This window comes from Rattus norvegicus, chromosome 20 (assembly GCF_036323735.1).
Source record: "Rattus norvegicus strain BN/NHsdMcwi chromosome 20, GRCr8, whole genome shotgun sequence".
Classification (NCBI taxonomy): Eukaryota; Metazoa; Chordata; class Mammalia; order Rodentia; family Muridae; genus Rattus; species Rattus norvegicus.
Genome location: NC_086038.1, coordinates 12,678,937 through 12,699,784, shown reverse-complemented (window position 1 = coordinate 12,699,784; position 20,848 = coordinate 12,678,937). Strand labels below are relative to the sequence as shown.

Here is a 20,848-nt window from a genome sequence, read left to right as displayed (position 1 = left end):
ACATGGGTGTTCCCCTCCCCATCCTCCCCCCATTGCCGCCCTCCCCCCACCAGTCTAGTTCACTGGGGGTTCAGTCTTGGCAGGACCCAGGGCTTCCCCTTCCACTGGTGCTCTTACTAGGATATTCATTGCTACCTATGAGGTCAGAGTCGAGGGTCAGTCCATGTATAGTCTTTAGGTAGTGGCTTAGTCCCTGGAAGCTCTGGTTGCTTGGTATTGTTGTTCATATGGGGTCTCAAGCCCCTTCAAGCTCTTCCAGTCCTTTCTCTGATTCCTTCAATGAGGGTCCTGTTCTCGGTTCAGTGGTTTGCTGCTGGCATTCGCCTCTGTATTTGCTGTATTCTGGCTGTGTCTCTCAGGAGAGATCTACATCCGGCTCCCGTCGGCCTGCACTTCTTTGCTTCATCCATCTTGTCTAATTGGATGGCTGTATATGTATGGGCCACATGTGGGGCAGGCTCTGAATGGGTGTTCCTTCAGTCTCTGCTCTAAACTTTGCCTCCCTATTCCCTCCCAAGGGTATTGGAAAGATCACTTTTAAAGATGCCAAAACTTCATAAAATGTCTGCAGCGTACACTGGGATGGCTAAGAGACAAGCTGAAGTGCCTGCTGTGACATACGCCTGTGGCAATACCAGATCACTGTAGCTCCACACAGCATGAGGGACAATAGTTAATCTGTTGTTTAAGCCACCTAAGCCAGCGCAACCTGTGGGTCACAACCCTTGGCGGGTGTGTTTGTGTGTGTGTGTGTGTGTGTGTGTGTGTGTCAAATGACCCTTTCACAGGGGTCACCTAAGACCACTGGAAAACACAGACATTTCCATTATGATTCATAACAGTGGAAAAATTACAATTATGAGGTAGCAACGAAAATAATTTCATGGTTGGGGGGGGTCACCACAAGGAACTGTATTAAAGGGTCTCAGAATTAGGAAGGTTGAGGACCACTGCCCTAAACCATTCTCTCTTGTTATGGGAGCCCAAGAAATCAACTTAGAAACAGCATGAGGATTTCTGGAACCTTACTGGGAGAATGATTGTCATGTGGCAGAGTATGACACAGGGTCAAAGAAAGGCTAAGAGAATGAAGCCTACGCCAGCTTAGACAAAGGTCTCCAGGCCCTGTGAGGACCTCAGATGAGAACTTTTGAAGCTGATTGACTTAGTTAGGGTTTCATTGCCGTGAGGAGACACCATGACCAAGACAACTCTTACAAAGGGCAGCATTTAATTGGGATTGGCTTACAGGTTTAGAGATTCAATCCATTATCACCAAGGCAGGAAGCATGGCAGCATCCAGGCAGGCATTGTGTAGAAGGGGCTGAGAGTTCTACATCTCGTTCCAAAGGTGACCAGAAGAAGACTGACTTCCAGGCAGCTAGGAGAAGGGTCTCAAAGACCACCCCCAAAGTGATACACTTCCTCCACCAAGGCCACACCTCCGAATTGTGCCACTCCCTGGGCCAAGTGTATTCAAACCACCACACAGGTGGAGTTTGAGTTGGAGCTCACAATAGACAAGGTAGACAAGAGCACAGAAGCTAGCCCCAGGGCAAAGAGAGGCAATATCCTCTTCCTGATTCACTTCTCTTGAGCTAGGAGCTGTTGAGGTCAAGTGGCATTGTGATCACTGAGGACATGGCCCCTGTGCTTGTGGGTCACACATCCAGGATGATGTAAGGGACACCATCTGACCTGAGTGTTCACACAGAGGCGACTGAGGACTGCCTGCACTGTCACGGTTCTACCTTCCACCAGCTAAGCGTGACAAAGCACTCCCTTTTGTTCTGTAATGGGTAATTTATCATTATTGCACGTTTTCAACTTGCTGGGTTTCTTTCCACAATTTATCCCTGCACAAACATCACGACCAAGAAGCAAGTAGGGGAGGAGAGGGTTTATTCAGCTCACACTCCCACATTGCTGTTCATCATCGAAGGAAGTCAGGACAGGAACTCACACAGGGCAGGAACATGGAGGCAGGAGCTGATGCAGAGGCCATGGAGGGGTGCTGCTTACCGGCTTGCTCCCCCGTGGCTTGTTCAGCCCGCTTTCTTATAGAAACCAGAACCACTATTTCAGGGACGTCCCCTACGCACAAAGGGTTGGGCCCTCCCTGCTTGATCACTAATTGAGAAAATGCCTTACAGCTGGGTCTCATGGAGTCATTTCCTTAACGGAGGCTCCTCCCTCCCTTATGAGTTCAGTCTGTATCAGGTTGACACACAAAACCAGACAGTACAAAGCAATGCTGTCTCTCCTCTCTCCTCCCTTCTTGTTCATACCTAGACTGGCGCCAAAGGCAGCGAGCCCATCTTGTACGCCCTAGCTGCCTCCATCGTTTGGTGGCATCTCTGTGACATAAACGCTGTGAGCCAAGGCCAGCCCGTGACCTGCCTCTGACCACTCATCCCTTCGACAGTGACTTGCTCTGTTGCCTTTGCAGGTGGTGACGTTACCAGAATACCTGAAGAAGAGGTTCGGCAGCGTCCGGATCCAGCTGTTCTTTTCTTTCGTCTTCTTAATCGTCTATATCCTCAGCAGGATCTCGGTGAGTCCTCATGCACACACAGAGAAGGGACCCACTGGGCAAGTCCTTGGAATGCCTCTCCACAGAGGTGACCTCCCTCCTCTGCGGAATGACGGGGAGGGAGCGTCACCTAAGCAGAACTGTGGAGAGACCATCCGGGGATGCACCTCCTTGCCTCGACTCCGAGTCTCTGTCATCTTCTCCATAATGAGCACAGTGCCAGCGTTTGGAAGTAAGTTATTGGTGTCTTTGGTTGTTAAATGTCTTCTCCATTTCCATTCGAGTGACCTGAGGTCAGGGACCTTTTCTGGGGTGTTACTGCCCTGCCTCCTGAGCCTGGTTTTGCACATGCCGAACAGATGGTTTCCACTAACCAAATGAGCGACATTTACCACATTGTGTTTACTTAACACAATCTCAGTGAGGACAGAGGCTAAGCTTCGCCAGTCCTCGTCTTCTGAATACGGCAGAGTGTCTATGGCATTGTGGGGCCTTAGTAGCCATTTGGGGGAATGAATCCTTGGATGATTCTCTGCCCGTTTATTTATTTTTTTTAAAGATGTATTTATTTTACGTATATGAGTGCTCTATCTGCATGTACACTTGCGTGCCAGAAGAGGGCCTCAGATCTCATTACAGATGGTTATGAGCCACCATGTGGTTTTGTGTGTGTGTGTGTGTGTGTGTGTGTGTGTGTGTGTGTGTGTGTGTGCGCGCGCGCGCGTGCGGGTTGAATTCAATACCTCTGGAAGAGCAGTCAGGGCTCTTAACCATTGAACAATTTCTCCAGCCCCATCTGTGCCCATTTTATACCTGACGTAGGCAACCCAAGTTCAGTGTCATCTCAGCCAGCAGCTGACAAACTGAGTTAGCAGGCCAATCCGATGAATGGCTGCTTCGTGCAGCCCTTGGGTGTAAGACTGATTTGCACACCTAATTCAAAGGGTTGTAAAAACTAGAGGCAGTGTGGTGTACAGCCCTCGAAGCCTACAATATTTATCATGTGGTCTTGTACAAAAAGTTTGTTAACCCTAGAGCTTGTTAACTATATGGGTTCAAGTGAATTTGGCAGTCATCTAAAAGTACAGAGAACTAAAAGTCTGTTGATGTCCGAGGCCCACGCTGCCTCCAGGGGCCGTGTCTGAGAATTGCCTTTCTTAAAGAGCCCATCTGAAGGCTTGGCCGGGTGGCCTCTTTGAGGGCCCTGCCTCATGTCCCTTCATTTGCTTTGTGTATTCTTACACACACACACACACACACACACACACACACACACACACACACCTGGTACAAACAATTATTAGAAAGATAATGCAAAAGGTGTTTGGTGTCTTCTGGAACAAATGCTCACACACCACACACACACACATACACACACACACACACACACACACGCTCACACACAAGTCTATGGTTTTTTTTTTTTTTTTTTTTAGCTGTATAGCTGTATAACAACTCTCTAAGCACAATCCCCACCCTGATGCAGTTGCATTAACTGGGCAACTTGGGCTAACCCACGCCCTTGAAGGTACTAACCCTGGTTATACCCAGAGGGCAGAGAATTTGGACAGACCTCTCTCGGTGTCTTTTGGTGGTGGGGTGCTTCCCAGAGGCCACCTCTTTCCTAGGTCTTCCCAGGCCCATTTCGATCTGGGGTGGTTGTCGATCATGCTGGAGACGAAGACCCAGCTGCTAATCTTGTTGCCCCTTTCAGATGGAGATTGGCTTTGGCGCCATGTTCTTAAAGATGGTTTGGGACATTGATATTTACCAGACAATGTTGACCGTGCTGACCATCACCGGCGTGTATACCATCACAGGTGAGCTTGCTCCAACCATGCACGATACTGGCCCAAACACTCAGCAGAGTCCTAGGGAAGGGACAGGAGGTAGAACCCTCGAGGAGGCCACCTGGTCAAGCCTTTAGATAGGCTCTTTTAGAAAGGCAATTCTTAGACATGCTGGAGGCAGCATGGGCTACTTAAGTCTGTATGTCCTGCACCTGCACCTCCCAAGAATCACGGCCCACAGACATCAACATGGCCTCAGGCATCCACACAGACTGTTGTCAGCTATGTGACAAGGAGGCTGAAGAGTGGCTCCTCACAATGACCATTACTAATAGGAGTGGGGGTGGGGAGAGACTCACTTCTGTTTCAGGGGCTGGCTTCTGTAAGTTTGACCAGCTCCAGTTGCTTACATAGACTTTAAAAATTTTTATTTATATTTCGGTGGTGGTGGGGAGGCTGCCTAGAAAGATTGGGAAGTAAGGGTAATCGGGATACATTATGTGAAATTCCCAAATGAGCAATAAAAATATTACGTTATATAAAAACGGCAAATGTCGGGGTTGGGGATTTAGCTCAGTGGTAGAGCGCTTGCCTAGGAAGCGCAAGGCCCTGGGTTCGGTCCCCAGCTCCGGAAAAAAAAAAAAAAAAAGAACCAAAAAAAAAAAAAAAACCAAAAAAAAAAAAAAAAACGGCAAATGTCACACATGCAGCCTCTGTCTAGGGTTGGAGCCCTCAACAGTCATTTTATCCTACATGGTGTGACTGGAGGTCAAGGAGAGATAATCAGAGGGCTAGAAAGTAGTAAGTTGCCCAGTAGTGACAAGGAGTCTAAATTGGATTTTTCTTCCTGGTGATATTTGGTGATGCTTGGAGACAGTTTCGGTTGTTAAAACTGGGCAGGGGGGTTGGGGATTTAGCTGGGGTTGGGGATTTAGCTCAGTGGTAGAGGGCTTGCCTAGCAAGCTCAAGGCCCTGAGTTCAGTCCTCAGCTCCGGAAAAAAAAAAAACAAAAAACAAACAAACAAACAAACAAACAAAAAACTGGGCAGGGTCTGAGGGAAGGTAGAGACCAGGGACGATGTTAATGGTTGCTTCCAGACTGAGTTTCTGGGATCAGAGATGTACATATTTGATTAGAAAATAGTTTATTTATTTATTTATTTATTTATTAAAAAAAAACATGGAGAGCAAAGGAAAATTGGGACACAGAAAGTCAAAATATTCTACTGCTTCGATGTGTCCTCTGTTCTGCTGTTGTCCGGAATGGATAACATCATTTGAACACAGAAAGAAGGAACTGTTAGTGACACGCACACCTGAAACAAACGAGTGGCGAATTAACTCAGGAACTGCCCACGGATCTTTTATCACATTAAAAAAAAAACTGTACTTGTAGGTACAGAAGTGTGATTTCTGAACCGGGGTCATGTTTATACCTTCAGAATTTATCCCATTGCTTTTAGCAGGAGTTCTATTGGTTCAACAAAGTTGGCAAAACTGGAAAAAAAAATCCCCCCAAAGCCCTCGAATTATGGGAGGGAGGGAAGAAGGGAGAGAGAGAGAGAGAGAGAGAGAGAGAGAGAGAGAGAGAGAGAGAGAGAGAGGGAGGATGAGTTAGACTCAGCAGAAGTAAATCTGTAAGGAATCTGAAAGGTGGGGGCAGGTCACACAGAGCAGGCAATTTACCATTCGCTATGAGCAGGAAGTACTTGCGTGTGACTTTCATTTCCTTTCTTCTTCCTCTTCAGGTGGCCTGGCCACTGTGGCTTATGTTGAGACCTTACAAGCTGGCATTATGGTTTTGGGCTCAGCCTTGTTAATGGGTTATGGTAAGCGGACCCCGAGGCCAAATCTTTGAATCTATGGCTACACAGAGTGTGTGTGTGTGTGTGTGTGTGTGTGTGTGTGTGTGTGTGTGTGTGTGTGTGTATGCGCGTGGGCATGCATACGTGCTATGTGTGATATGAGCTGCTTCATCTTATGGATGAAGATGAACTGACTGAATCAATCAGAACCCACGAGCAGGTCAAAGGTCATGCCGAAAGTTCCACAGGCAACCTCGCTCCGGGGTAAGTTTAGATGGTGGACCCTAGGACTGTGGTCCAGCACGCCCTCTCCAGCCCATGAGTTGTTCTTGGTCTCCAATTGGAATCCACTTCCGGTTGCCCACTTAGATCCAGGAGAGCCACTCCGGCTGTGTTATTCTACACACTCAAATCACAGCCACACAGCATACCACGCTATCCCACAGATCACAATGATTGCTTCACAAATAAACCACGCACACTCAGTCCAAAAAATTCTGCGCTCACACAAAGTGTCCTTTACAGAAAGTACAGCCCGAGGAGTTAAGGATTTACTAAGTGAGAACGATTTAGTAGCCAGTATGGGTTCAGTAGAATGGAGGCGACAGGAGTGCTTGTCGTATACATGCAGCCTCAGAGAGAAGACATTAAACACGCCACTGTTTAATACGAGCTGTAAGCTGTCTGTAGATAGCCTTTTGCAGAGTCCTTTTGTTCTCACTTTGCTCAGACTGTTTATCATGAGTGACTTTTGAGTTGTAACAAATGGGACATAAACCCACACTACACAATACACACACACTACTTGCTTATGATGCTTACTTTATTTCTTTTTTTAAGATTTATTTTATTTATTATATATAAGTACACTGTAGCTGTCTTCAGATACACCAGAAGACGGCATCGGATCTCTTTACAGATGGTTGTGAGCCACCATGTGGTTGCTGGGAATTGAACTCATGACCTCTGGAAGAGCAGTCGGGTGCTCTTAACCGCTGAGCCATCTCTCCAGCCCGCTTACTTTATTTCTTTCCAGAACTTCCTTTTGGCCACTGATGTATGAGAGTGGCTGTGGGTATGAAGCGAATCTGTTCAGGCTGAGCGCCATTTTCCATGTGGTATGTGCGCATGCGTGTCGGGCGAGGCTGGAGGAGTGCGCATGTGCACGAATATGGCGCGCGACTGGAGAAGTGCGCATGTGCATGAGTATGGCGAGAGAATGGAGGAGAGTCTGTTGTTTCGCTCTAGCACTTTCGGCTTTATTTTCTATCACTAGTATTCCCTACTCTAACTCCCCGGCTCTAGGCTAGAAAGGCCCAGAAATCCTCTCATCTGCACACTTGAAAATGTGATGTGGTCACACAGCCTCACATGACTTTTACAATTTTTGGGTTTTTTTTTTGTGGGGGAGATTTCATGTGTGAATACTGTATCCCATTTCCTTCCTCTCTGTGTCCCCCACTGTGCCCTCTCAAGTTCATGACCCCCCTACTTTTAAATTATTAATTTTACATGTCTGCATATGTAAATTTATAAATGCATGAGTGTTGCTCATCTGCAAATGTGTTTTAAGACTGACTGAACAGAACTGGATAACCTATCAGCAGGCTTGCAGAAGATGATTCTCAGGGGTTGGGGATTTAGCTCAGTGGTAGAGCGCTTGCCTAGCGAGCCCAAGGCCCTGGGTTCGGTCCCAGCTCCGAAAAAAAAAAAAAGACTGATTCTCTCTCACCGTAGCTCTTCATCTAGGGATGAAGACTTTGACCTTTGAAACTAAAAAGTCAAACGAAACTGAGAAATGAGATAACTCTTTCAGCCCATGAGATGAAGAAAATTCTTAAAGTCTTAAAATATCAAGTACTGGCTGGAGCAGGATTAGGAAATAGATTAGTCTTATTTCCCACATCGACGCGGGCATGCTAACTATTGGTGTCATTGAACAGGCCTCATTTAGGTGACTAAAGTGTTGAGATTTCACAGGCTCAGCTTCCTTCCCGTATATAGAAGACATTATTTTTCCAGAAGACCTTCGAGTCTTTCAGCTCTTACAATCTTCCTGTGACATTCCTTAAGGTGTAGGTTTAGGGGCTGCTCAGAGATGTATCAGTTGGGGTTAGGCCCTCCACTTAACCGGAAAGAGCTATGCAAGCTGCCGAGGGCGGTGGGGAGTAATCAATACTCCTACCTAGCTGTAATGTGTGTGGGCCACAACAATGACAAGAAAGGCAAGATAACACCAAAATGCAGTAGTGACACTAATATCTTGGGCATAACCAACATAAACCCAGTTGGATTTAAAGTCCTCTTAACAGGAGAGAACTCATGGCTCTGCCGTAAACCCAGCCCACTCACTCCCTGTGGCTGAGGAGGCCATGGGTCCTAGAGAACTAATTACTGCCACTGCCTCAAAGCGGTATCATTTCTAACTACATTCTAAATACTCATCCTTATACCCACAGACAAGTGTAGCTCTCACCCCTCATCAAGCAAGAGGTGCTCTTTTTTTTTTTTTTTTTTGGTTCTTTTTTTCAGAGCTGGGGACCGAACCCAGGACCTTGCGCTTCCTAGGCAAGCGCTCTACCACTGAGCTAAATCCCCAGCCCCAAGAGGTGCTCTTATTCACTGAACCGTCTCCCTAGCCCTCAGTCTAAGACACAATGTAACTTGCAAAGTTCAAAATTTGAGTTCAAATGTATCCCTTTCTATTTCTTCTCCCATCTTGTTAAAAAGTATTTAAGTTATCCAATGTTCATAAAGATATTCTCCTGTTGTAACTTTGTATTCTGCCTTTTGTTATTGGACATGAACTTGCTTTTCCTAAATGACATGATATGCCTTTTATTAACTTTAGACTCTCTCATTGACTCATCTTAACTTCCAGATATATCTGAATTATGTAAAAACTGACTCTGTTTCAAGGGAACAGGTGTCTACATGACAAAATAAAACACAACATAGTTAAGTAGATATTTTAGTAGATTTATTTATTATAAATAAGTACACTGTAACTGTCTTCAGGCATACCAGAAGAGGGCATCGGATCCCATTACAGATGGTTGTGAGCCACCATGTGGTTGCTGGGGATTGAACTCAGAACCTCTGGAAGAGCAACCAGTGTTCTTTTTTTTTTTTTTTTTTTTTTTTTCAGAGCTGGGGACCGAACCCAGGGCCTTGCGCTTGCTAGGCAAACGCTCTACCACTGAGCTAAATCCCCAACCCCACAACCAGTGTTCTTAATCACTGAGCCATCTCTCCAACCCACCAAGGCAACCCTTATAAGGACAACATCTAATTGGGGCTGGCTTACAAGCTCAAAGGTTCAGTCCATGATCCTCAACATGGCAACATCCAGGCAGACACAGTGCAGGAGGAGCTGAGAGTTCTACATCTTTATCTGAAGGCTGCTAGCAGAGTTCTGGCTTCCAGGCAGCTAGAATGAGAGATTTATAGCCCGCAGTGACATGTCCACTCCAACAAGGCCACACCTACTCCAAGCCCATACCTCCTCATAGTGCCACTCCCTGGGCTGAGCATATATATACAAACCATCACAGCCATACTTCTCATTCATTTGGCCTGGTGTGAGTAGACATCAGGAAACCCTCACTGTCTACAGCCTGGTGTGATTACTTCCTGGGCAAAATGTCTTGCAGATCAATATGAAGATGAAAATTCTTGAGATAGTGATGTCTAGATGAATTAATGATTTATGGAATTTCTGACTTGAAGTTAGCTTGACTTAAATACTTTTGGGAGAGTTTAGGGTAGTTGATAGAAGGTATAAAGTTAGGAAGTTAGGACAGGTGATAGAAAGTTTTAAGTTAGAATCAAGAATAAAGTTTGCGGTGTCTTGATAGTATGGCAAAGGTGCTTGCGTTAGAGAAGGCAGTGCAGTGAGTGGTCGTGCATTACAAGCACGCAATTGTAGAAGCAAGAAGAGTAGGCTTGGGTCAAATTAAAGTGAACAAAGAAAGCACACATTCCAGGTTAGGCTGGAGTTCCTTGATCTTGTGATCTAGGGATGAGGTAACAGGTTTTCGCTGTGTACCAGGTTATAATAAAGGGCAAACAATTCTATTACGAGCATAAGAACAGAAAACAGATATTAGCCAGCCTTGCCAATAAGAACTTTGAAAGTAAGATGTGAGATAGATGACCTGCTCCTTAGTAAGTACAACTTGCTGTTTCAGACTTGTCCTGCTTAAACTTCATTAATATGTGACTAAAATGTTGTTGCTTTGCGGTCACCATGAGCTTTTGGAATGAAAGATAGATGAGAATTGTTAAGTTAGACAGAAGTTTCATATAAGAAATATGTAATCAATATCCTGTTGCGATTTCCTTTTGTCTAATGATCTTAATCTGTTTTTGAAGAATATGTTTTTGTGGTGACTGTCTATGGAAAATGTGTAACTTGTGGCTATGTGGTAATTTTCTTCCTAAATTAAAAAAAAAGCTTTTTCTTAAGGGGTGTAAGAAAGGGGCTGAGAGAAGAAGAAATAAATCATTGGAGCCTGTCTTTTGGTTCAGGAATTCTGTGTGTGTGTCTGAGTGTGTGTGAGTAAAGTGTGTGAATGTGTGTGGGTGTATGTGACTGTGTGTGTGTGTGTGTGTTTGATTCTCCTTTCTTTCCTCTAATTACTGGCTGTCAGTATCTGGACCAACCCTCTCGTCAGCTGCTTTCAGTACTGACCCCCATTAACTGCCTGCCTCAGTTTACCCTGTGATGCCAGGGAGGAAAGTTTAACTAAGATTCATAACATTTTGTTAGCATCTCAGGAAAAAGAATGTTAATCTATTTCAAAACCAAGATTCCTTAGATAATTTATGATGGAATTTCAGTTAAAAACTGGTGTGAAATCAACATTTTTAGTCTCTATGGATAAAAATCCCAGGAGCACACCAACTTCAGGCATGGCTGGATCCGGGGTTATGAATGGATCAGGTAGACAGAAGATCTCCCAGATGTTGCACTAACATGATGTATTGATTGTATGCTACTTGTCTTAGTTAGGGTCTTACTGCTGTGAACAGACACCATGATCAAGGCAACTCTATCAAGACAACATTTAACTGGGGCTGGCTTACAGGTTCAGAGGTTCAGTCCATTATCACCAAGGTGGGAGCATGGCAGCATCCAGGCAGGCCTGGTGCAGGAGGAGCTGAGAGTTCCACATCTTCATCTGCAGGCTGCTAGCAGAATACTGGCTTCCAGGAAGCTAGGATGAAATTCTTAAAGCTCACACCCACTCCAACAAGGCCACACCCACTCCAACAAGGCCACACCCACTCCAACAAGGCCACACCCACTCCAACAAGGCCACACCCACTCCAACAAGGCCACACCTCCTAATAGTGCCACTCCCTGGGCCTAACATATACAAACCATCACACTACTCTTACATTTTATAGCGGGAGACAGTAGGTCACACTGGGTCTTATTTCCAGTGTTGAATCTTCAATTGTGTCGTCTACGGTACTGTTCAAGAGACTGATAAATAATGTTCTTTCTTTGTTTTCCTTCCAAAGCCTTTTATGAAGTGGGAGGGTATCAGGAGCTGGTGAATAAGTACTCCAAAGCCATCCCGAGTACGATCCAGCAGGGGAACTGGACGGCCAAGCCAGAGTGCTACACGCCTCGTGAGGATGCTTTCCATGTCTTCCGAAGTTGTGTCTCTGGAGACGTCCCCTGGCCCGGACTCGTCTTAGGTGCCACTACCGTCTCCTTGTTCTATGGGTGTGCTGATCAGGTAACTGAATTCGTGATCACTGAAGTGACTGTCCTTTAGTGTCCCCGCATATGCAGGCCACCTCGGCTGTCTTCTTGCTCACAGTTTACCTCCTAATCTGTAATTGTTGCCTCGGTAACACTGCAAGAAATCCTTTTTTTCTTCCAGTTGATATAAACAGTGAAATTTATTCTTGTCTAAGTGTTGCCTTGATTATATGTTTTTGAAGTACTCTCTAGCTTTTGTGATTTGGAGACCTTAGCTATGTATGGAAATCCCATGTGTTATTGTTTTATAAATTACTGGTATCTTTTATGCCTTAAATCTTTTTTGGGTTGGGGATTTAGCTCAGTGGTAGAGTGCTTGCCTAGCAAGCGCAAGGCCCTGGGTTCGGTCCCCAGCTCCGGAAAAAAACAAAACAAAACAAAACAAAAAAACCAAAAAAACCCAAAAAGCCTTAAATCTTTTTTGAGAACTTCATATGTGAGTACTGTATTTACATAATTTATACCCCTCTTCCTTTCCCCTTCCCACTCCTCCTATGTCCCCTAGCTTCCCTCCCAGTTCATGACCTTTTAAAAAATTATTATCGTTACATACATGTGGTCTGCTGATTTCAGCGTTGCTCACAGATGTGTGCTCCGGGTTTGACCACTTGGGATTAGATAACCTATGAGGGCGGGGCTGGGACTGAAGAAGAAAGATTCTCCTTTTCTCAACAGCCAGTGATTGCCTAGAAACCTTCATCTAGGTGCAGGGCATTGTGAAGTTTCCCCCATCCACAGTGGCACGTCAGCTGGTGGAATCATTTTTCAGGCTTTGCTTAAGCATCTATATTATTGAAAAAATTTTTTGCAGGTACAATTCTCTTGACACATACAGAAGATGTGTTCATCCTCTTGCTCTTACAGTATTTCTACCTTCTCTTCTTCAATGTCCCATGAGCCTTTGATACAGGAGCCACATTGCAGATGTATCAGTTGGGGTTGGGCACCTGTGTTGGTTTGGGTAAGAATGGCCCCCACAGGCTCATATATCTGATTGGGTAATCTCAGGGGCTGGCACTACTTGAGAAGGTATGGCCTTGTTGGAGTGGGTGTGGCCTTGTTGGAATGGGTGTGGCCTTGTTGGAGGAAGTGTGTCACCAGGGGAGGGCTTTGAGATTTCAAAAGCCCAAACCAGGTCCAATGTTTCCCTTTTCTGCTGCCTTTGGATCTAGATGTAGAACTCTCAGCTACTTCTCCAGCATTATGTCTGCCTGGATGCTACCATGCTCCCCACCATGATGATAATGGACCAAACCTCTTTCTTTTATAAGAGCTGTCATGGTCATAGTGTTTCTTCACAGCAATCAAACACTAAAACAGCATCCGTAGTGCTCTCTATCAGCTGCAAAAAGAAGCTTCTTTGACAAGGGGTGGGTGGGAACTCCATTTATTGGTGGGAGAGGAAGGATTGAAGGAACCAGGGAGTCAGGGACACACCAGGAGAACACAGCCCCCAGAATCAGCTGACTGGGACTCATGGGAACTTGCAGAGATCAGAGAAACTGTAAGGGTCTGTCTTTGGAATATATGTTATGGCAGGGTGTTCTTGTGGAAATCATAACAGTGGGAATGGAAACTGTCCTTGACTTTTTTTTTGCCTACTTGTGGGACCCTTTCCCTCCTACTGAGTTGTCTTGTCCGGCCTCGATGTGATGGCATGTGCCTGGCCTTGTAGCTTGTTCTGCCATGTGTTTGTTTAGACCCAGCAGGATGCATTTGCACATATCTGTGTGCACATATGTGTGCACAACACACATACGCATTTAGCAATGACAAAGAGGAGTCTATGAACCTGAAAGTAGGGGTGTCTGTGGGAGGGGCTGAGTGAGGGTAGCTGGGGAGGGACTGGAAGGAAGAAAGGGAAGGGGAAGGTAATGCAATTCTGTAGGAAGCACAGCTTAGAGAAAGCATTCGAGGAACCAGAACCATTAAACCTCCCCCCATCCCCTGAACAAACAGCAAATCCCAGAATTATCTCTCCAGTGTCAAAGGGCTCAAGTGTTTACATTCTACCAGCTTTACAGCCTGCAAGAGACATCTCCAGGCTGCTTCAATCCCTGTGTGAAACTCTCTTTGGAAGGTATTCCACAGCTCTGGAACTTTTAACATCTTGAAGTCTTCTCTGAAAATCAGGATTCACTTTCACAGCATTGAACAATGGCCCCTCGGGGCTCTTGCCCTCTTGGAACATTGACACAGGGCCTCCCCTTCCACACACTGCCTGGCTTCAACTACTCTCTGAGACTGGAGGAGGAACCCACGAATCCACTCACTCCTCCTGCATTCTTCATGCCTCCAAAGCCAAGCTCTATGGCCAGCTCAGGACAGATCCTGGCCCCTTCGAAAACAGCATTGGTAGTAGCTTTTTAAAGGTGGTAAAGCCCTTAATCCCATTGCTTGAGAGGCAGAGGCAGGGTCTACAGAGTTCCAGGATACACAGGAAAACCCTGCCTCAAAAAACAAGCAAGCAAGCAGGCAGGCAGGCAGGCAGGCAAACAAAAATCCATTTGCTTTCTAGAAGCAGAAAATGCCATAGGTTGTCTTTGTCTGAGTTGGAAGCTTGGCTGGTTGAGTCTTCCATTGTTCTAGCTTGGATCAGGCCCTTCCTCAATGGTGCTAACCTCCCTAACAATTACATTCTCTCTTCCAGTGTGACCCTGGCTGTAACATTGAGTTTCCTCTCTCTCTCTCCATTATTTATGTCCGACCTGTTCCTTTTCATTTTAAACCTTAGTGTGCATTACTAATAACAACCATGCTATTGATTGAACACTATGCTGTCTTAAAATTTCCTCCACCGAAGAAACTTTTCAATTCAGCCTTAGGTAAATCCTTAGTCAGCCTGGTTCTTCTTTTTTTTTTTTTTTTTTTTTTTTTTTTTGAGCTGGGGACTGAACCCAGGGCTTTGCGCTTCCTAGGTAAGCGCTCTACCACTGAGCTAAATCCCCAGCCCCGTCAGCCTGGCTCTTTAATGGCCTCTGTTCAGGCCCGCTCCTTTTAGCATCACTGTAGCCATTTTGTATTTTGTCTCCATTTTGCCCATCCAGTGAAATTAAGTTCAGGCTCTCAGACTCCACTTCCCAGAAGCAATTATCCACAGCTGACACTGAAGAATGCTACTAATAGGCCAAAAAGTTATGGCTGGAACATTTCTATTTTGCTATCTCAATGTTCTGAAACTCCCCTGTTCACTGCCCATCTGCCATCCCTCTTACCTCACTCAGGGCCAATCAGCTTAAAGATCAGGTGACAGGGACTGGAGAGATGGCTCAGCGGTTAAGAGCACTGACTGCTCTTCCAGGGGTCCTGAGTTCAAATCCCAGCAACCACATGGTGGCTCACAACCATCTGTAATGAGATATGATGCCCTCTTCTGGTATCTGGAGATGGCTACAGTGTACTTATATATATAATAAATAAATAAGTCTTAGAAGAATTAAAAAAAATTGACTAGTAATATTGCTTCCCATCTTGCCTTTTAAACCTTTGAACCTGGTTTTTCCTATAAAAAGAATCCAACATGGTAGGGAGGAGGCATCATGGATTTCTTCTATATTATATTGCGTTATTTTATTTTGTTTTTTGAAGCAGGGTTTCCTCTAGGTAGCCCTGGCTGTCCTGGAATGTACAAGCCTAGGCTGGCCTCGAACTCACAGATCTGCCTGCCTCTGCCTCCTGAGTTGCTGGGACTAAAGGTGTCCGCCACCATGCCCCGAGATCATCATAAAAGAATGTCTCCCCGTGGCTTTTTCAAACATCCTAAGCGGTGTTGCTCTCTCCTCTCTCCCTCCCTCTGCCTCCGCTTTTCCCATCTTGACTCTCTCTCATTCACTCCCATTGTTGGCTTTTATCAGTTTTATTTTTTATATTGCTGACCAATCAAGCCAAGCCAAAATCCCAGAACAGACGAGGGAGAAACTCATGAGTCCTGACCCCTAACTGAGGAGCTAGTTACAGTCGATGGCTGTCCCGCGCGCGACCTCGCCAGCAAGAAAACACACGGGGACATACGAATCCTTGCTGCAGCCAAACTTTTATTAATCTTAAGGAGAAGCCCCGCGCGCCCGCATGGCGCGGCTTATATACACCCTAGCACGGCGCATCCACACCTGATTGGTCGCTTACCCATGATCTCATTAGGCATGCCCCGGAGTGGGCAAAGACCTGGCACAAAGGCACTCTTGCACATGCGCACACAGTTAACTTCCTGAAAGGAAGTCGGCTGGCGCGGCGGAGGCCAGCGCCATCTTGTAATGGCGGAAGCTATCCTGGCCTTCCACGTGGGGCGCAGTGGAAGCCTGCGCCATCTTGTGGTGGCGAATGTTATAGCGGCCCTCTACAGATGGCTTCTGTGGGAGGAGAATTATTCTGTTTCGGAGATGCGGCCACAGTAGGTTACCCATACTCCAGTGCGTGGAGCTACACTAGTGTACATATAGGCAGAGCAGACAGGGCTTAGTGACTTAACTACGGAAAAAACAAAAACGACAGACGCCTGAGAGGGGGATGTGCTGGAGGTGATCCAGAGGAAGGTGCAGGGTGGCAGCGTGGAACGGTTTCACTGTAGACAGACGCGTGTGAAATGTTCAAAGACTAAAGATCTTATCCAGTGAGGCCAAGGGCTAGGGCTGTAACTCAGTCCCAGAGTCTCTACTTAGCTTTCTTTTTCTTTTCTTTTTTTTTTTTTTTTTGGTTCTTTTTTTCGGAGCTGGGGACCGAACCCAGGGCCTTGTGCTTCCTAGGTAAGCGCTCTACCACTGAGCTAAATCCCCAGCCCTCTACTTAGCTTTCAAGGTTCTGAATTTGATCTCAAGCACTGTAATCATCATCAACGTCACCACCATAATCATAACCATCATCATCGTCGTCACCATCATCATCACCATCACCATCGTCATTGCCATCATCATCACCATCATTATCACCATCGTCATCACTATCATCACCATCATTATCACCATCGTCATCACCATCATCACCATCATTATCACCATCATTATCACCATCATCATCACTGTCATCACCATCGTCATCACCATCATCATCACCATCGTCATCACCATCATTATCACCACCATCATCACCATCATCACCATCATCCCGACACTAACAAAACCAAACCAAACTAAAATAAGGTCGACCCCGCTGATCGTAGCTAATCTGTCTGAAGACACTGAATCATGCGGAAGACTGGAGGAGCATTCATTCACTTTATGTTGTCTCCATGTTGAAAACATAAAGCTACCTTAACCAAAAGCACAGGCGTACAATCTACAACTGCCCACGCCAAGAAGGAAACTGCATAAGAGGAGGCAAAGCTGTCGTGCTGGGATGGAACCCAGGATCATAACGGCCAGACAAGCGTCCTAATACAAACTTTTAATTGAATAAGAAGGAAAAAGATAGGGAACTGTAAGTGGCTTGGCCCACCACCATTTTAAAGTGACCCTTTCCGTCAGTTACAGCCGACAGTAGGCTGGCGAGTTCAGGACTCCGGGTGGACAGTTACGTCACCCCCTTCAGCTTAGGGAGTCATTTCTGCCTCTGCTTTCCGTTCCGCAGGAGACCAGCCCTTCTTGCCCACTTCTGTTTAGGACTCACCATGACTCCTGGATCAGGCATTTACTTCCATTTCAGTAATTATAAAAGCTCTCAGTTCCTTTTATTTCCGCGTGGTTACCCTCTTTCCCTCTGTAATCTCAAGAAGATGGGTTTTAATTTCAACGGTGGCTTCCACAGTGTCTCTTTTACACAATTTCAAGTTTGGTACTTTCCGTGGGAGACCAGATGTTCTGTGGCCAGGAACTGTAGCCCGTGTTCCCTCCACACACGCGGCATTGGCACCAGTCCACCCGGAGGGATGCCACAGGCAGCTTGCCTGTAGCCCTCTCACATGGGGCAGTATCATAATTCCATTCTTCTCCAGTCATTAAAAATATACTTTGAAAATAAAGAAAATGGGGGCAAAAAAAAAAAAAAAAAAGGAAATTCTAACTTCCTCTGTTAAGTCACATTACCACACTGATTTACTCTTGGCGGATTTTTCTCCACCCTCTGGCTGTTCCCTTCCCTTTGGTCTGATGTCATGATGTCTCTTTTAGTACTGACACCAGGAAATTGGTCCCTAAACAATGGGAGAATCTATATTTCCTTTTCTTTCTTGAAATGGGGTTTGACTGTATACCACTGGCTGGCCCAGGGCGCTCTACATAGATCAGTATGCTCTCAAACCCACAGAGATCCATTTTCCTCTGCCTACTGAGCGCCGGGTCAATCCAAGCATGCACCTTTAAATCCAGCAAGAAAGTCTATCCATGAAAAGGCTGTAGACCAACCAGCGGTGGTGGCGCACAGAGGTAGGCAGATCTCTGAGTTCAAAGCCAGCCTGGTCTACAGAGTGAGTTCCAGGACAAACCAGGGCTGTGTGGGGGTGGGGAGGTGGGGGAGAAGAGCCCGAAAGAAAAGGCTGTAGGAGCTCATTTTAGTCTTTTTTTTTTTTTTTTTTTTCGGAGCTGGGGACCGAATCATTTTAGTCTTGATGACTGAAGCTTCACTTGAACACTTGGTTATTTCATTTCCACAGCCTTACCTTCATTCTTCTCAGTCATAAGGGCCTACTCCTGTGTGGCAGAAAGGAGGAAATCTTGCCCGTGCCAGGGGCTTGCGAGTCTTCCATTGCCACGGCTGGCATGCTATGCTAGCAGTGAGGCCTAAGCCGTACACGATGACCTCGTTCCGTCCATCAGCAGCGAACGGGGCAAGATGTGCCCATTTGTAACCGATGTCCCTCCAACCCTGGACGGCTCAGAGATGTACGGCTGGAGACTGAGCATCTTAGCAAACCCCAGCAGACTAGAAATCATGCTGATGTATCAGAGACAAGCGTCTGAGCCGAGGTTAGCCCAGCCTCTGATCCACCTCTGACTCCGCCCACTCTTCCCTCCACGGCAGGTTTCTGTCCAGCGGTTTCTGGCGGGAAAGAGCCGGCTTCACATGGAAGGTGGCTGCCTCTTGTGTGGCTACCTAAAGCTGCTTCCCATGTTCCTCATGGTGATGCCAGGGATGATCAGCCGCGTCTTGTTCCCAGGTAAATTCTTGACTTCTGTCACCACTCTCTTGGTGACCTGGAGGACATTTGGAATATGTTCTCTCCCCAGGTGTGGTGGTTATTGGGGTTGCCTCGACACAGTCACCTTCCTCCCCACCAGAAGCCCAGACACAACTTTGTAACAGTCTTTAGGAGTTGGGTTGCTCTGTCCCATGGAAGGCCTCATGCCCTGTGCCTCAGGTGCTGAACCCGGACCTCTTTGGTACTGTGTTTCTTACAGCCCCAGATTGAACATTCACAGCGCTTGTCCAACTCAAGAGACAATCCAGAAGAGGCTGCTTGGGAAAGAAAGACTCGAAAGGCCCACATTCTTTCCACTAAATACTATTAACAACTTGCCTGCCTCTCCTAATACTCATTCCATAATGTATTTCATCCCCGTGTTGACTCACTTTTGCTAGCTTGACCTGTCTCTTGCTTATTGGTTAGGTAAGGGAACAGTCACTCTGGTAGGTGTAGTACCCCAGTTAAGTGTTTCTGTTGGTATGATTAAACAGCATGACTGAAAGCAACTTGAGGGTAGAAACAGTCCATCACTGAGGGAAGTCAGGGTAGGGACTCAAGACAGAAACCTGGAGGTAGGAACTGAAGTCCGCCATGGAGGAAAACCCATTGCTAGCTTGCTCCTCATGGCTTGCTCAGCCTGCTTTCTTAGAAAACCCTGGAACCTCCCAATGCCTAGGGGGTGGCACCACCCACAGTGGGCTGGGCCTCCCCCCATAAATCATTAAATTAAGAAAATGACACACAGATTTAACTATGGGTCAATCCAATGATGACATATGTTGCGTGTAATTTTAGAAACATGCTTTCTCCTTTGCTTGGGACCACAGCCCTCTTTTCTGGCTTAGCTCCGAGATCCGCTGTAGCTGGTGCGTCCCATTCCCCACTTGTCCGTTCCTCTTGGCTTAGCTTCACCAGTGGCCAGTTCCTGCATTTCCTGGGAGCTGCGACCCGGGTCCTCCAGCCCCTCCCTGTTTAGCTCAGTAACCCGGGGAAAGTCTCTAGCTACCGGGCTTCTCTTTCTCTGCCCACCTTTGCTCTGAGGCAGAAAAACATTGGCAGGCTGTATTATCTTAGAAGTTGCCAGATAACACAATTGCTGGGCACAGATTCTTCTGCCCTAAACTTATCAGCTTCTATATCAGCTGGTCTGAATCAGCCAGCCTCCGCTGATGGAGGAAGGTTCTAGCTCAAGATCTTATGTGGTTGTTCATGCTTCTTGTTCCATAGTCTGGAGAAAGACCTTTCTCCTTCCTCGAGCCTCTTCTTCCTTTACCCTTCACCCAGCAATTAGCTTCCGCCTTCTTTTTATTGCCCAAATCAAGAACCTATTAGGGAAACAGCACCTCCCCCTACAGACATTTTCTCAGTTGAAGTTCTCTTTTCCCAGATGAAGCTTGTGTTAAGTTCACACAAAAAACCCCTAGTAGCACGGGAGAATTCTAGCACTGCATCCTGCTAAGTGTTTCTGTCAAGGCCAAAGAAAATGGAGAGCAGTTCTTAGTGTTAAGTCACATGAGCGGCGGCCATCTCTCCCTCTACCTCACCTTTCCATCTGCCCCAGGCGTGCTTCTTTCCCCGTGCCCATTTCCCCCCAGCTTTAATAGAGAGGAGACTATCTTCGCATTTGCTCTTTAGTAATCAAGCATCGCCATCTGATCTGATGGAGATTTATAACTAGAAAATCGACCTCTCTGCTCTCCATGACTCGGGAGAGTCTAATTTACCACGCTGAACTATGCCCATCTTGGGGCAAAGGGTAGTGGATTTCTGAGTTCCAACGTTAGAACATGGTGGATGGTTCGCGGGCCTCCTTAACACTTCACTAGGGCC

The 20,848-nt window shown here is 46.3% G+C and overlaps 1 protein-coding gene across 4 annotated transcripts in view; it reads left to right on the top strand.

Annotated features, from left to right (window-relative positions):
- Slc5a1l1 (solute carrier family 5 member 1 like 1) overlaps window positions 1-20,848 on the top strand; it is a 49,475-nt gene that overhangs the window by 13,509 nt on the left and 15,118 nt on the right. For all 4 annotated transcript variants that reach the window (XM_006256320.5, XM_017601699.3, XM_017601697.3 and 1 more), the window contains 5 exons: window positions 2,450-2,554; window positions 4,248-4,353; window positions 6,072-6,152; window positions 11,658-11,878; window positions 18,856-18,991. In XM_006256320.5, the coding sequence (XP_006256382.1) occupies window positions 2,450-2,554; window positions 4,248-4,353; window positions 6,072-6,152; window positions 11,658-11,878; window positions 18,856-18,991 (649 nt within the window). The remainder of the gene's footprint in view (window positions 1-2,449; window positions 2,555-4,247; window positions 4,354-6,071; window positions 6,153-11,657; window positions 11,879-18,855; window positions 18,992-20,848) is intronic.